The sequence below is a fragment of the Uloborus diversus genome, chromosome 9 (genome assembly GCF_026930045.1).
Source record: "Uloborus diversus isolate 005 chromosome 9, Udiv.v.3.1, whole genome shotgun sequence".
Classification (NCBI taxonomy): domain Eukaryota; kingdom Metazoa; phylum Arthropoda; class Arachnida; order Araneae; family Uloboridae; genus Uloborus; species Uloborus diversus.
In genome coordinates, this window is record NC_072739.1 from 89,697,091 (window position 1) to 89,712,786 (window position 15,696).

At 31.4% G+C, this 15,696-nt stretch overlaps 1 protein-coding gene across 1 annotated transcript in view; it reads left to right on the plus strand.

Annotated features, from left to right (window-relative positions):
* LOC129230367 (anaphase-promoting complex subunit 1-like) overlaps positions 1–15,696 on the plus strand; it is a 112,484-nt gene that overhangs the window by 53,239 nt on the left and 43,549 nt on the right. The window contains 13 exon segments of the mRNA XM_054864764.1: positions 3,553–3,628; positions 6,532–6,633; positions 6,716–6,838; positions 6,928–7,061; positions 8,569–8,675; positions 8,771–8,848; positions 10,108–10,197; positions 10,345–10,456; positions 10,899–11,045; positions 11,939–11,988; positions 12,084–12,360; positions 13,040–13,126; positions 14,663–14,793. Coding sequence (XP_054720739.1) covers positions 3,553–3,628; positions 6,532–6,633; positions 6,716–6,838; positions 6,928–7,061; positions 8,569–8,675; positions 8,771–8,848; positions 10,108–10,197; positions 10,345–10,456; positions 10,899–11,045; positions 11,939–11,988; positions 12,084–12,360; positions 13,040–13,126; positions 14,663–14,793 — 1,514 coding nt within the window.

Genomic DNA, 15,696 nt, shown 5'->3' on the forward strand with positions numbered 1-15,696 from the left:
TCATTATACTTTATTATATCTTTAAATTGTTGCACTTTTGAAGCCCTCATGTTTTGTATGTGTGTGTGTTTTATTTTTTATTTTTAGTTTACTATTTTCACTTGATATACTATGTCAAATATTTATCCCATTTACTGTTGTGTTAATAGATTTTTTTTTTTTTTTGGATATTTCAACCATTATATATATTTGGAGCATTTTCAGTGAAAGCATTGAGTGGTGTTTTTGAGAAATGTTCATAGGTTGCATTTAACCTTTGACTGTCAAAATGCATTTAAAATATAGATTTTACTTTCCTAAAAATTCAGCATAGCCTGATTATATTAAAGTTTTGCTTTCAAAATAAATGTTTTTACCCCCTCCCCCCTTGGAGAAAAGAAAGACATGTTAGGGATTGTCAAAGGATAACTGAACGCAGAAATTTATTTGTTGTATTTCTGTTGCAAATGACTTAACCTTAGTCATCATAAGCAATTGTAACTAGTATGTTGTGGCCATCACGAAACTTTCTTCTATATCTTTCTTGTGAATTCTGATCAATCCCTATGCTTGAAAAGAATGCAATATTCCCAGCAAAAAAAAAAAAAAAAAACTTGACGACCGTCCGAATTCCTGAATTCCCGCAAAAGCAAAGCAAAGAACGACTTGAAAGTTATTTTAAAAGCCTTGCTTGAATTAATTAGATGTTTTATTTGTTAACAAACATAAAATGGCAACAGTTATTAATTTTAAATCATTGCGATAACATTTCCGATTATCTCCCAAAAATTAAAATCACGTTAAATAAGCAGACGAGAATATTGTAATTTATCTTTCTTATTGTTGCATTTATAAAGCTATTTTTATTAACACAAAAAAAAAAATCAGACCCCCATGGAGCGATTGGCGCCAAAATTGAAACAACGCCTATTTACAAATAGATTCACATTTATTCCAAATTTCATCCAGAACGTAGCATTACTTCTTGAGAAATGGCACTCACAATGAAAAAAAAAGAACATTCGATTGCGCCACCCCCTTTTCAGTTTTTGACACCAAAATAAAATCAGCTCTTATACCCACTAAGGTCTACTTGCCGATAAATTTTTCTTTCATTCCGTTCATTATTTCTTGAGATACAGCAGTCACAATTGACGACAAAAAACGTTCTATAGCTCAACCCCCGTTTGAGTTATTGCCACCAAAATTGAATCAGCACCTGTTCCTGTTAATGGCAACATATGGTCCAAATTTTGTTTGATTCCGCCAGTTACTTCCTGAGGAATAGCAAGCACGCGTAACTCAAAAAACGTCCCATTGCTCCACCCCCCCTTGGAGGAATTCGCGCTAAAAACCAATGGGCACAAGTTCACATAGGGGCACATATGTGTACCAAATTTCGTTCGATTTCGTGCGGTAGTTTTTGCTGTAGAGCGGCCACAAAAAACTGGTCACACACAGACGTGACACACACACACATACATACACACACACATACATACACACACACAGACAGACAGACATTTTCCAAAAATAGTCGAAATTTACTCAGCACACCTCAAAACGTTCGAATCCGTCAAAATTCGAAATTCGAAAATTTGCTCGAATCCAATACTTTCTTCTATATATTAGATATAGAAGAAAGTAAAAAAGTAAATAATAAGTGTGAAAAATGATGAAATCTAAATTAAGTGAAGTTTAAAAAAAAAAAAAAAACCTTGAAAACTGCTTGTAATAAAATGTTTCTTACAAGTGCTTGGAAGCTTCACAAAACATTAAAATATATCTCTAGTCCTCGATTTTTGTGATTTATTTTTTAAAAGGTATATTAAAGAAACATGTAAGGAATGTTTTCGTGTTTTTCTCTCCGATTTTGTGTGTACTCTCCAAAAGTTGTATTTTCTTTCAGAATTTTTTTTTTTTTTTTTGGGATATTCCCCCCTCCCTTCAAAACCTGATGTCAAGTTTCGTGCATTGAGGGAATTGATTATTTAAGACTGCACTTAATTTTTACAATTAACAACTCATTTAGTCTTTATCAAAAGCACGTTTCAAAAATCTTATTTTTGAAAACTTGCTAAAATTGAGCTCGTGCTTCTCTTTTATTTAAATCCAGTGTTGTAGATTTCAATCCTTTTGCATTTTTAATTTTTTTCAATCATTTTATAAGTTTGAAGCAATTTTAATTTATGCTACCTTAAATCTGCTAATTTAGTTCTTATTTTAACAGTTTGTTTATTTCAACACTGTTAGTTGCTGAATCTGCAGCTTATTGGCACTTTTGAATCGCATGTGACAAAAAACAATGTATTCGGGTCTAAACTCTTGTACACAATAAAGACTCAAAAATCATTGCTTGCATTAAGCGAACAAGCATTGGGAGAATAGTTCATATAAGGCATTGAGAAGCAAAAGGATGTAAGTGGACATTTTCAAGTTTTGAGGAAAACACATTTAAAGATAACATCCTAGGTAGGCTTTTATTGAATTTTTTTTCTAAATTATACTGTATAGCAGCAACTACCAGGGCTACTAGTACTATCTCTTGCCCCAAGACACAGGAGAGGTTCACCTACCATGTGTACTGGTTATCTCCAAATTTTTAGTTTTGCCACTTACATCCCTCTGCTCACTGCCTCATATGTTTCCTGATAGCGCAATCACAACAAAATTTTTGAAATGGATTTTTAAATCTTTTCTAAACATTTTTTAAAATACTGATTGTACTACATTAGTCTTTTAAAGTTAATTGATCAGTCACTTTGATCCAAACTGCCCATTATTAAAGATTAATTTTGAAGCAAAAAAGCTTTTGTTTAATGCAGAAACTGTAACTGGAACCATATCAGCCCTTATTATTTTGTTATTGTAACAAGTTTTGATGCTTTCAAAAGGACATAATTAATCTTTGAAAGTGGAAAAGTGCTCATGCTATCCTTGAAAAGTCCTTAAATTCTCCTTGATTTTTTTTTTTCTAATTTTGAATACGATGCATGAAGATTTATTAATACAAAGATTATTTCCATTCAAATGGAGATTTTGTTATTATTGTAGCTATAAAATATGTATCTAATATGTTGCCAATTTACAACAATATGATTATGAACTTGATTTACTACTTTTGATCAGATTCAGTTGACATGAAAACTATGAAAGCAATTTTTCTTAGGTGGCAAAGGTGCAACATGAACTTTCCATACTTTGCAGTTTGGCAGTTTACAAATTTCTCTTAACTCATATTTATCCATTGTGAAGTTAAACCATATTAAGACTTATGTCTGTAACAGCCTGAAAAATGTGTTAATGAAAGTGAAAATTGATTAATGGGCAGAAAATTGTGATTCATCATTTTTGTACTATTGAATGCTACACAGTTTCTGTACAAATAAAACTGAAGCATTTTATCAGTAAACATAAAAGGCGGCCAATGAAATTATTCACTAATCATAATCCGCAGTTGATTGTATTTGCATAATCAAATTTTCCTGATATTCATTAATTTTTATCTGCTATCACTAACTGCATATAATTTCAATGCCATATTAAAATACTAATTTTTATTTATTTTTACAGGCTTATGCAATTTTAGCAGCTAATGAAAAACCTGTGCTGAACATACAAAACTATTTAATTCAGATTATACCTCCAGGTAAAAAGAAACAAAAGGAAATTAACTCATTTCCGAAAATTTTGAAGTTTATTAAAAATTCTGTTTTAAAGCAAAAATTAAATAAATAAATAAAGTCATTGGTGTAAAGCTAAAAAACAACTGTAAAATGAAGCTGCTAGTGTAGCTTCGTTTCTGCATTCTAAAAAGATGGTTTTGTAGCTTTGAAATGGGTATTACAAGTTCTTTTGCACATTTGTTACTTAAATGTGTTAGTTAATGAAATGGTTGAGTGAATGCGTTTTTTTAAAAGAATTTACTTCAGCTCTATACTTATTCATATTCTATTAATGATCCTGTCCATAAAATTAATTGTCTTGAAGTTTTACTTTGAATGAATTCTTAACCTTTCCCCTAGACAGTTTACCTCTGGTATCAGGCAAAAATTTCCTTTTGCTAATGTCTTGATTATATAACCAGTGGATTTAAGATATACTTTCCACAGCCTTTTTAGAGCCTTTAACTTTGGCTCCTTTATCACAAAATCAGTTTGACTCCCGCTCCGCAGCAGTGAAAAACATGGAGAGAAAATGACTGACTTTAACCCTTGATATTTTAAAGTCTTCAAATCCTGACTCCAGTTTCTGTAACCCAAAATTAATCCAGAACTGAATCCGTAGACCTGGTTTTTACTTCCTTGAAGCTAGTGGATTTAAGATATACTTTCCAGAGCCTTTTTAGAGCCTTCGACACAGGCTACTTTACCAGAAAATTAGTTCGACTCCTGCTCCGCAGCTGTGAAAGACGTTTGGAGAAAATGACTGACTTTAACCCTTGATATTTTAAAGTCTTCAAATCTGGGCTCCAACTTCTGTAAACCAAAACCTATCCAACATCGAATCCGCAGACCTGGTTTTTACTTCTTTGAAGATAGTGGATTTAAGATCTAGAGCCTTAGTGGATTACTTTCCAGAGCCTTCAACACCGGCTCCTTTACCATAAAATCAGTTTGACTCTCGCTCTGCAGCCGTGAAAGACGTGGGGAGAAAATGACTGACTTTAACCCTTAACATTTTAAATTCTTCAAATCCTGACTCCAACTTCTGTAAACCAAAATCAATCCAACATCGAATCCGCAGACCTGGTTTTTACTTCCTTGAAGCCAGATCTTGAGCAACGAGAAGATTTGATGATCTGTATAATAGTACCAGATTACTATCAAATCTTTGTTAAATCACTAGTTTGAAACTTCTTAGTTCTTACGGATACATTCAGGATAAGAGGTCATACTGCATATGTTAGCACTTTTTAAATTTTTAGTTCAAATATTGGTACTTACAGACCTGAAAATTCAAATATTCAGTTAATTGCCAGGTAACTAATAGACATTTTAAAGTTTATTTGCGACCTTAACTTTTGAAGATTTTTATTGATCATGGCTTTTTTTGCCATTTGAAGACACTGGAAATCAATCATGGGTCTTTTTTCTTTTTGTATAGGTCAGAAAAATAAAAAATATCATGTTTGAACTTATGATAGTTTTCACTTAGAAAAAAAAGCTCATGAAAACAAAAATGACTTAGATTGATAAATAAATTATCAATAAAGTAAAAATGATACAAGACTAGTTGAATATTAGCCAATAAGAAGCCTGTAGATGTTGTTTACATTGATTTTCAAAAAGCTTTCGATAAGGTACCGCATGTTGCTCTACTTAGCAAATTAGCTGATATAGGAATAGGAGGGAAAACTTTCATTTGGGTAAAAAGCTGGCTGACCGGAAGGAAACAAAGGGTAGTTGTAAGGGGAAATTATTTTAATTGGAGTGAGGTCTTAAGCGGGGTTCCTCAAGGATCACTGTTAGGGCCTGTTTTGTTCATTGTCTTTATGAACGATATTCACAAAAATATTTCTGGGAACATGAATTGTTTTGCTGATGATGTCAAAGTTATAGGGACTGTAGAAAATGAAGAACAAGCAAATCAACTGCAAGAGGATCTATATCATATTACGGAGTGGGCTGATAAATGGGGTATGGCTGTTAATGTTGGCAAATGACAAGTGCTACATTTAGGGCATAGAAATAAGTGTACAAGTTATTATTTGCAAGGCTCAGTCATTAGTCAGGCAGACAAAGTTACTGATCTGGGGGTCTTAATAAGTCAGGATTTCAAGTTTAGCTAATAGTGCAGCATTGCTAGTAACAGAGCCAATAAGATGCTTGGGTTTATCAATAGATCTATTTCAAACAAATCTAAAGAAGTTCTTCTGCCCTTATATAGAAGTTTGGTAAGACCCCATTTGGAGTATGCTGTTCAGTTTTGGTCTCCTTATCTTAAGAAAGATATTAATGTATTGGAAAGGGTTCAAAGGCGGGCTACAAGGCTAATAAATGGACTTTCCCACCTAGATTATCATTCTAGGCTTAGAAGGATAAAAATGTACAGTCTTGAGCAAAGAAGAGACCGAGGGGACATGATTCAGTTGTTTAAATTTATTAAAATGAAAGATGTTACGGGGCTGAAGTTTAGCACTGAAAACAGGACAAGGGGTCATTGTTTTAAGCTATTTAAATCTCAGGCTAACATGGATATTAGGAAAAATTATTATTTTAGCAGGGTAGTGGAACCTTGGAACAGCTTACCAGAAGAGATGGTAATGAGCAAGGGAGTAGATAGTTTTAAGAAGGATATTGATCTTCACTGGGGATTGTAAATTGACTAGGAACCAGTCTAGCTGGGCCCAGAGTCTGTTGCTGATCGTCACTTTTGTATTTGTATTTTATCAAGTTGCCAAAATAAACCATTTAATTTTTAAATTTCTGGTGAAGAATGAATATTTTCTTCTTTATAGGTACTTCTTGAAATTGTAACTGAAATATGTAACAATTTTACACAGATATTACTAAGGGATGTTCTTTTACAAATTCATTCATTTTTTTTTAGGCATCAGAATGCAAGAAATTATCAACTGCAGTCTTCTTTCTTCATGTTATGCAATAAACTCTAATCCAAAGAAAGTTGCTGTTTATTTCTTGTCCAGAATTGGTTTGTATTTTTTTTTTTTAATTACTGTGAAAAGATATTTAAATGTTTAGGTTTTATTGAAATATATCTAACAATTTTAAAGGTTTCACTCCAAAAGATTTGGATTCCTTACCTATTGGAATTGCATTACCAATTAAAGATGCCATTCTACACTGCTGGCATCAACCTTCAGGATTGTGGACCAAGAATACTTTTGAGCTTATTGGTAGATGAATTTTTTCATTTTTTTTTTTTTTTTTTTAATGTTTTTTGTGAAAAGTTGCCACACTTATATTATTTCCTTTTTCTGTATAGGGAGGCATGATTTATCAGCCTTACAGCTGTCCTCCAAGAAAGGAAATTTTAACTTACCACGTAGAATAAAAAGTGGTGAAGTTAAAAATGGTGCATCTAAGGAAGATGAGGCTCTGAGTCATCTAGATTTTGAAGTAATTACATTTTGAATTGCATGTACTGGTTAAATTTGTTACTGCAATGCTTCTTTATTTTAATACCTTTTCCGTAAAATACATTCCCCATTTTTCATTTTCAGACTTTTCCCACATAAGATTTTCACATTTGTGAAAATTCTCTTGTGTTAACTTGGTTCCTTCATAAAAAAAATGTCCTATATTGTTTTCTTTTTTTACAAATTTAAATGCTCCTAAGGGATAATTTTTACAACTATCTCCCCTCTTTTTCCTTTCGCATTCAGTGTACTAACAGCTGATTCTTAATGTTTTTTATCATTGAAAATTTCAGAATAATTATATTAACGAAAAGTCAGTTCCGGATCTAGGGGGAGCAAACTGAGACCCTTGCACCAGGCGGCAACTTCTGGGGGTGGCAAATTCACTCAATCTCTTTCTTTTTTTTTAAATTTTTGTTGAAACTAGATATAAAAACTTGAAGAAAGATGGCTAAAGGCGGCAGTTTCAAGTTTTTGCTCTAAATTGGAAGTATAATAGTTCCGTCACTGTGAAAGTCCCCCCCCCTTCCAAGGATTAACTAAATATTTGTTGTGAGCCCTATAGTTGGACTTACCTAACCTGGCAGCATGGTCATGCTCAGATTAAGATTTGCGTGGCCTTCACAATGCTGCCAGATTAGGTTACATACATCAAGTATAAAGGAGCTGAGAGATTTTGAAGAATCATTACTTTGTCAATTTTTATAAAGGGGCCTCCTAATGTGAAGATTTTAAATAATTTGAGAACTTGATGCACTTGAAAATATTTGAGAAGTTTAAAATAAAAGAGAGAGACAACATTCAAGCTGCAATAAACAATTTTTGCAGCCTACCCTTTATAATGACCAACTGTGCTTGCAATCGAATGTAAAATAGTATTCTTTTTGTAGCTTATTAAAATTGAATTGTTTCACAAATTTTAATATAATTTTAACAATATTCTTTTTTTTTTTTTTTTTTTTTGCCAGACGAAATGACATTATTGCTTTTGGGAGGAGGATTTGAGATTTTCCACCCTATTGCCATTGGTTATAACTTAAAATTTTTCACCTTTAAATTTTAAGGTTAAAGTCTCTTATGTGGCTAGGCACAAATTGAAAATATGATGATCATTTAAGGAACCAGAAATCTTTTTGTTCATCAGAGCTATTCAGGCTGCTCTAAAATCTAGTTCTGCTTTTCCAAATTCATTACGTTTTCAGCTCCAAAGGTGTGTGTGTGTAGTTCAAGTCTGAGAAAATTTTATCTCTTACTAATGCTTTCAAATATTTAAGGATTTTTCAGAAAAAAAGAAATACAGTTAGTTTTCTGTTTAACGACGCTCTATTTAACGATGGCTTTTTACTGTCCCAAATGGTTCACTAGAGTTAAAACCATTCTATTAAAGGACACTTTCTACTTAAGGACAATTTTTTGTGGTGCCTTGAAAGTCATTAAATGGAGAGCCAACTGTATTATAATATAATTAATTTTAATCTTTTCTACAGGAACTTCGTTTGCGTTTTGGCCAAGACCATAGAATTAATGATGTCTATGAAATGTTGCAATCTTCAAAACCTGCACGAATAGCATTAGTACAAAGACCTGAAGTTAGGTTTGTATTGCAAATTTGTTTACTAAAAGTAGATTTTCGTAGCATGTTTAAGCTTATAATTTCTTTTGTGAGTACTTATTCCTTAATTTTTGCAGTGATCATGAATTTATTGAAGAACAAGAACGTCACTTGTATAATCTTTGCATTCGGACTATGGCTGCAACTGTAGGAAGGTATGTACTGAGAATTAGTAGTGTCAAACTGCATATTATTATTTTATTCGGAAATTTTTTGTTATAATATTTTGGCACACATTTAAGACAGAGAGAGCAAATCAAACAATTTTTTTGTAAAAAATCAGTTGTTAAATTATTCAATTGGCTATAAGTGTATAAATAAGTGAAGGAACAAATAAATGAATGAATGAGTGATGAAAGAAATTTATAATTGATTGGTTAATTGAATCAATGATTAATTAATTGAAGATTAAATTATTGAGGAGTTGATTGATTGACTGATTGTCAAAAAGAGAGATCAGAAACGTTTTGCTGGTAGAAATCCTCAAAATTCCCAGAAAGGCAAATTACATGTTGTCTCAAAATTGCCCACACATAAGATTTGTGGCAAAGTTAGACACCATTCACCACTAGCCATGACTGCCTCATAGAGCGCCTATAGTGCTTCAGAATAGTTCCAATTCAGTTCTGCAGACAACTCTGGGACAGGTCATGAATGGAGGCCATTTTATCCGCTATGCTGCATTTACGTTAACATTTTTGTAGAATGTTACAGGGATTGCCATGAGCATTTTGGATTCATTGACTAATTTGTTATTGTTACCTTTTTAAAATTTTTGTTCATTTGTTATTTTATTACAGTGTCACTTCATGACAGCATCACAGCGGCATAAACCCTTCAGATATCTTACTTTCAAAGTTGGGCAATTTTTCCAAACAAATCTTTCTTCTAAAATTGTTTTTTGAATCTAATGTAATTTTTAAAATCAAAACTCTCTCAAAAAATTTTTAATCAGTAACCTTTAACACCTTTTACTAAATTTTCAAATTGCTAGCTTCTTCAAACATGGGGGAGGGGATAAAGATTGATTTTAGCAGTAAATTTAATGTCGGATGATTGTTAAATATAATGATCCCCCCCCCCCCTTCCAATAATCGGTGCTATGGGATGAAATTCTGTGAATGCATCTTTGAATTAAAAAAATGGAGCCTTTTTAAACTAACTCAGCTTAATGAGCTATTTGAATTATATGATCTACTTGTTGCAAAACAAAAAAGTTAGTATCAATGACATTATTGCTCTTATACTTTTCTTCATTTTTCAAGCTACTGTAATGGATTGCTAATATTTCACAGAAATTCATTAATTAACTAAACAATATATTGCTATTAAAAACTTAACTGACGTATCATTTCAGTTATACTGTTGCATTCTTGTAGCTTTTATTTCATTGCATGTTTCTTTTGGATTTCAGAGGAATGTTTACACTAAGAACGCATAGTCCAGTTGTTACTGAAACTTTACCTATTCCGAAACTTTGTCTGACTGGCCGTGCGCCTCCAAGGTTAGTTAAAAGATTTTTAAGAAAGTTAGGATAGGTCAATTTTATTTATTTCTACTAGATTTCTTTTTTTTACTGATAGAAGAAATAAAATCATTCAACATGGACATATTGGTCTTTCATATATTTCCTTTTTGTTTTATATTCCAGAAATACAACTGTTGATTTGTCTCACATAGATGTTCCAGCAAATATGAACATGTGGCCTTTATTTCATAATGGTGTTGCAGAAGGTCTATCCATATCTCCTAATGCTTCTAAGGTTTGTTTTGTAGATGTTAATAAGTAAACTGAAAAAATACTATTGAAATATCTATTTTAATGCTAGAAATGTTAACAATCATACATGCCTCCTGTAGTGCTGGTGTTTTATTAGTTTTATGATCAAATTCAGTTGTTCGTTACATAATAATTACAATGCAATCTATTTGTTACACGTATATATGGTATAGAAGTGGTGCTGCTATGTTCCAAATATTTTTATTTTTAATTTGGATTAGATAAAAATAAAAATCTATCCCCATCGAAAAGAAAAGACTTGGAATTGGCTTGTTCAGCCTGTGTTTAATCGAATAATAAAAAAACTCCAAAAGGAATGAAAGCCTAATTTGTGTTGAACAAAGAGTAAAAACAACTCTTTTCTGGAAAGTTTTAATGTACTGTTACTTTTCAAAAACTAAACTATCTTTACTTTTCCCTTCTAGATTGATTCAACTTGGATAGTATATAACAAGCCACGAAGTTCAAGCAATGACACTCCGACAGAACATGCTGGATTTTTAATGGCTTTAGGTTTAAATGGACACCTAACAAGACTGTCAACGCTGAGTATACATGATTATTTATGTAAAGTATGTTTTACAAGTTTTTTATTATATCTTTATGGCATTATAATAAATCAAAAAATATATATTTCACCTATCTTTTTCTGTAAACAAATTTGTCCTAATTCAGTCATTTTGTCCATGTGCTACACTTTTTAATACCTTTTATCAGTGTTGTCTTTGTTTACTATAAGTGTCAAACCAAATCCTTATGATGTGAAATATTTTCTGATCAAAAAATATTAATTTTGTCAGAATCGATATGCGTGTGTGGTTTTCACTGTGATTAGTGTACAATTTTCAAATGTTTTTCTTTTTTGAAACACCACTTTGCTGAAGGATCTTGATCATAAGAAGGGGTTGTTGCAGTGAATAGAATACTAATCATCCCCATTTATTAAAAATACCATGAATTCAATGTAGTATGTTTGTTGATATGAAAGCTAAAAATCAATTGATTGAAAAATTTCTTATATCTGGTGATCGTTTGTCTGAATGAGATTCCTGTGCACTCAGCTGCATTTTATTGATTTGGAGGCAAAATTTGTAAAACTTCACTGACCAGCAAGAAGCTATAGTTTACAAATAAAATGGATAATGTGTTGCAAATATTGTGGAGCAGTGTACATTATAATTAGTTGTTACCGGCCGCAACCATTTATGGAACTGCTAAAAAGGACAGACTATGATAAGCATATTACAACAAGTTTTAGGAGCATTTAATCACTAATTTTCAGATTAACGATAAGTTGATTTAAATCAGTCTTCAAAGTAATTATTTCAATTTTTAAAAGTGACTTGCATGAAGTAAATTTTTATGCATTTATTACTCTGAACTAATGTTGTTTTTTACAATTAATGTATAAGCATAATTTAAAATGATCACATAAAAAGTGCAACTTGTACATTATTTTTTCCAGGGTCATGAACTAACAAGTGTTGGCATAATTTTGGGTGTATCTGCTTCAAAGTAAGATTGCTATTCCAATGTTCTGGTCAAGGTGTATGGTTTACTATATTTAAAAAGCCTTTAAATGTAAAGATTTTCATTTTGTGTGATTTTAGGCGTGGGACGATGGATCTCAGTGCCACAAAAATGTTGAGCATCCACATAGAAGCACTTTTACCTCCAACTTCTACTGAACTAGATGTTGCTCCAGCCGTCCAGGTTGCTTCTGTTATGGGATTAGGATTACTCTACCAGGGATCAGGTCATCATCATATGGCTGAGGTTTTGCTTGGTGAAATAGGGAGGCCTCCTGGCCCTGAAATGGAACATTGTATTGACAGAGAGAGTTATTCTTTAGCTGCTGGCTTAGCACTTGGACTTATCACATTAGGAGTAGGATTTCTTGATTATATATTTTTATTGTATTTTTGCTATGAGATTCAAGTAATAACATTGATTGTTAAGTACAGTTTCAAATTGTACTGGTGATTCTAATAGCAAAATTGTTTCGAGCAGTCTGCAATGCATATTAAGGATTTAAAAAAAAAATGTCTGCAAGATAAACTAGCATTAGATTAAACATTAAATCTAATTTGTTACCAAGAAATGCAATTAGCAGAGATATAGGATGCTAATTCAAGGACATGCTCCCTGTGGATTATATCCCAGAAAATATGGCACCTATATTCATTAGTTGAAATTTAAGTTTTTTTTTCCTTCACACAGTTTAGGTTTTTTTTTCCACCCCCCAGCTTTTAATTTCTCTGCAGACTTTTTCAAGAATCTGCGACACTGATCAGATTGTGGCGTTGTTTCTGCTTCCAGGCTGATAGGTCAAACAAAACCATGTTGACATTTTGTCAATCATCTTCATTATTAGCTGTAAATGTAATGTAATACATTATTAAAAAATATATTAGTCAAAAATTTATTTTGTTGATAGTGGGGGCTTTTTTTTATGTATTGCTTGATTTTCTCAAAATGAAAAAAAAATTTGAGCTATTTTACATCACTTGGTATATTTCCAAAGTATTTTCATTAAAGTAAAATATAAATTTTTTTTTCATCACAGAAAGGCAAAGAGATGTCTGGGATTGCAGATCTACCAATGGCAGACCAATTATACCATTACATGGTAGGAGGACACAAAAGACCTTTGGTATGCATTTTTTTTTACATCTTATTGTTATTATTATTATTACACATATTCTCTGCATACAATGAGAGTCTTTTCGCATGAGAGAGCATGGAAACATTCAATTTCCAGTGATTTTAGTTTAAATATAGTAAACTCCCAATTATCGGCGGTCGGATTATCCACGGATCTTTTCACATTTTTTTTAACCTGCCTTAGAATGTTTTTTAAACTTATGATTGTGTTATTGTTCGTTTTTACCTTTTACATATATTTTTTTAGACTCAATATTAGTAGATGCAATTGAGCAATGTTTTTAGCAATAATTTAAATGTATGTGGAAGTGTTATTCATAATATTTAGCTATTGTATACAGCAGTATCATTTTTACCTATTATTCGGATTATCCACGGTTGCCATGTCATCTTATCCACACATAATCGGTAGTTTGCTGTTCAATTTTTTCAAACAGATAGAAGAATTAATGATATCTGAAATGAAAATACAGTAGTTCAATTTACCATTTCTATTAAAGTGTTGCACAGTAAAAATAATATGTCTGAATTGCAACAAAATAACCAATTCTGCTTTCCATTATTGTTAAAGTATAGGTTCAAAAATAAATTAGCAATTTTGTGTTTTATTGGTCCTAGGTGATAGGTTTAAGTGCAATAATTAGTCCTAATGTTTATTGTTGACTTAAGTTTTGAGTGTCATGAAAATTCTTTCAAAGGTGGTTTGCTTGTTGGAGTAAAGGAAGTGTGAGTGTTTTTCTCATCAAGCAAAAGCTCAAGTGATTTACCAAAAACTTGTTTGCAATTTTTTTCCATCAAATGTTGAGACGAAATATTAAACGAATGGATAAATTACATATTATAGTTGCTGAACTTGAAAGAAATAGATAGTGCGAGAAAAATTCTCATATGCGAGTTTTCAAGTTGCTCAAATTCACGTCAGTGTTGTAGAGTTAACTTATCAATATTCTTTTTTAGTAGGATCTGTGGTTTTAAAGACTTAACTCATTGCAACCGTAAAGAAATATTTCGAATGAATAGTAATTTCAAAGGACAACCAATTTGCATTTGTATCAAGTTTCAGCTAGCTAATAAGGATTAAGATTTTCTGCTTTGTCTACAAGCCATCTTTCCAAAGACATTTTAGTTGTACGTGTGAAGTTTTGCTCAATTTCCTGTTTAGTGTCAATATTTCATTTTTCATCAGTATACTAGCTTATCCAAAGCCTAGAACCTAAGAAAAAGTCCTATTTTGAATTGAGGTTAGAGAATTTTCCGAACTTGTAGCTTTTTTGATGTTGAAATACCCATTTAAAGTAAAAATAAACATGAAAACTTTTGTGCAATAGATATATTTCCTTAACTTATATTTGCAATTCAATGTTTTTAAGTAGTTACATAATATATATATTTTTTACCATCTTGATTATGCAAGTAAGTACACAAAAGGGTTCCATCTTATTCAAAATTTCAAGTTTATTCAGATTGATTATTGCATTAAAATTATTTTGATTGTAAACATCCTTCCAATATTTAATTTTCTTAGACAGGAATACATAAAGAAAAACACAAGTCTCCTAGCTATCAAATTAGAGAAGGTGATAATGTCAATGTGGATGTAACAAGTCCTGGAGCCACTCTAGCTTTAGGATTGATGTTTTTTGACACAGATAATCAGTAAGATTTTTCTTTTGAAATTATGTTGGACATTTTATGTTACTGTAATAATCCGAGAAAAATTAAGTAGTGCAGTGTACTTACTTGAACTACAGTGTAAAGCATATGATTCTGCTAATTGTTCTTGCAAAGATTTGGGTTCTCTAAAGAATTGTATTTTCTGCTGCCCATTAACATCACTTTTATATATTAGTTGTATTCATAACTTTTCATGTACTCAAAACATATTAATTGCTCTTTCACAGCATCAAACTTGTATGAGACTCAACTTATTTTTCCTTCCATTGTCTAAAGAAGGCTTCAAGTTTCATAGCATTGATTAATATTTTAATATATCATATTTAAAATAGTGTATTTTCTATTCAGTAACAGTTTAATGTTTTACCTTTCATTGCACTCTTCTAATCACTTATAACTTTCTTAATATCATAATATGTTCTTTTTCAAATCATATTTTCATGTTAATGTATATTGTTTTTGTGTAAAATTGTATTATATTGATTTATAAAAATAATAGTTTTTTTGTTGCTAATGTGGCAAAATTTGTAACCAATAATTATTTTTGTGTGTGTTCTTTGTATTTTTTATATTTAAATAAAATTCTTTTGGGACCAAAATGGCCAGATTTATCTGAGCATTTACAACAGATAAATCAATCAATTGATAGGTGTGAGGGTCTCTAAGTGCAGTAAATGTCAAATAAAAGCATAAATTTATGCTAACACTATTTTGGTCCTTAAGTGCATGCCAGAGGATAGAAGTTCATAAATCAATTGTTTCATTCAATGTTTCAATTAATTACTGTGAAAACCCATTTGTATGTACCCTGTTACAAATTTCCATTCAATAAAATTATGGGAGAAAATATATTATTGCTATGAAAACTCCTTCAACGAGGGGTAA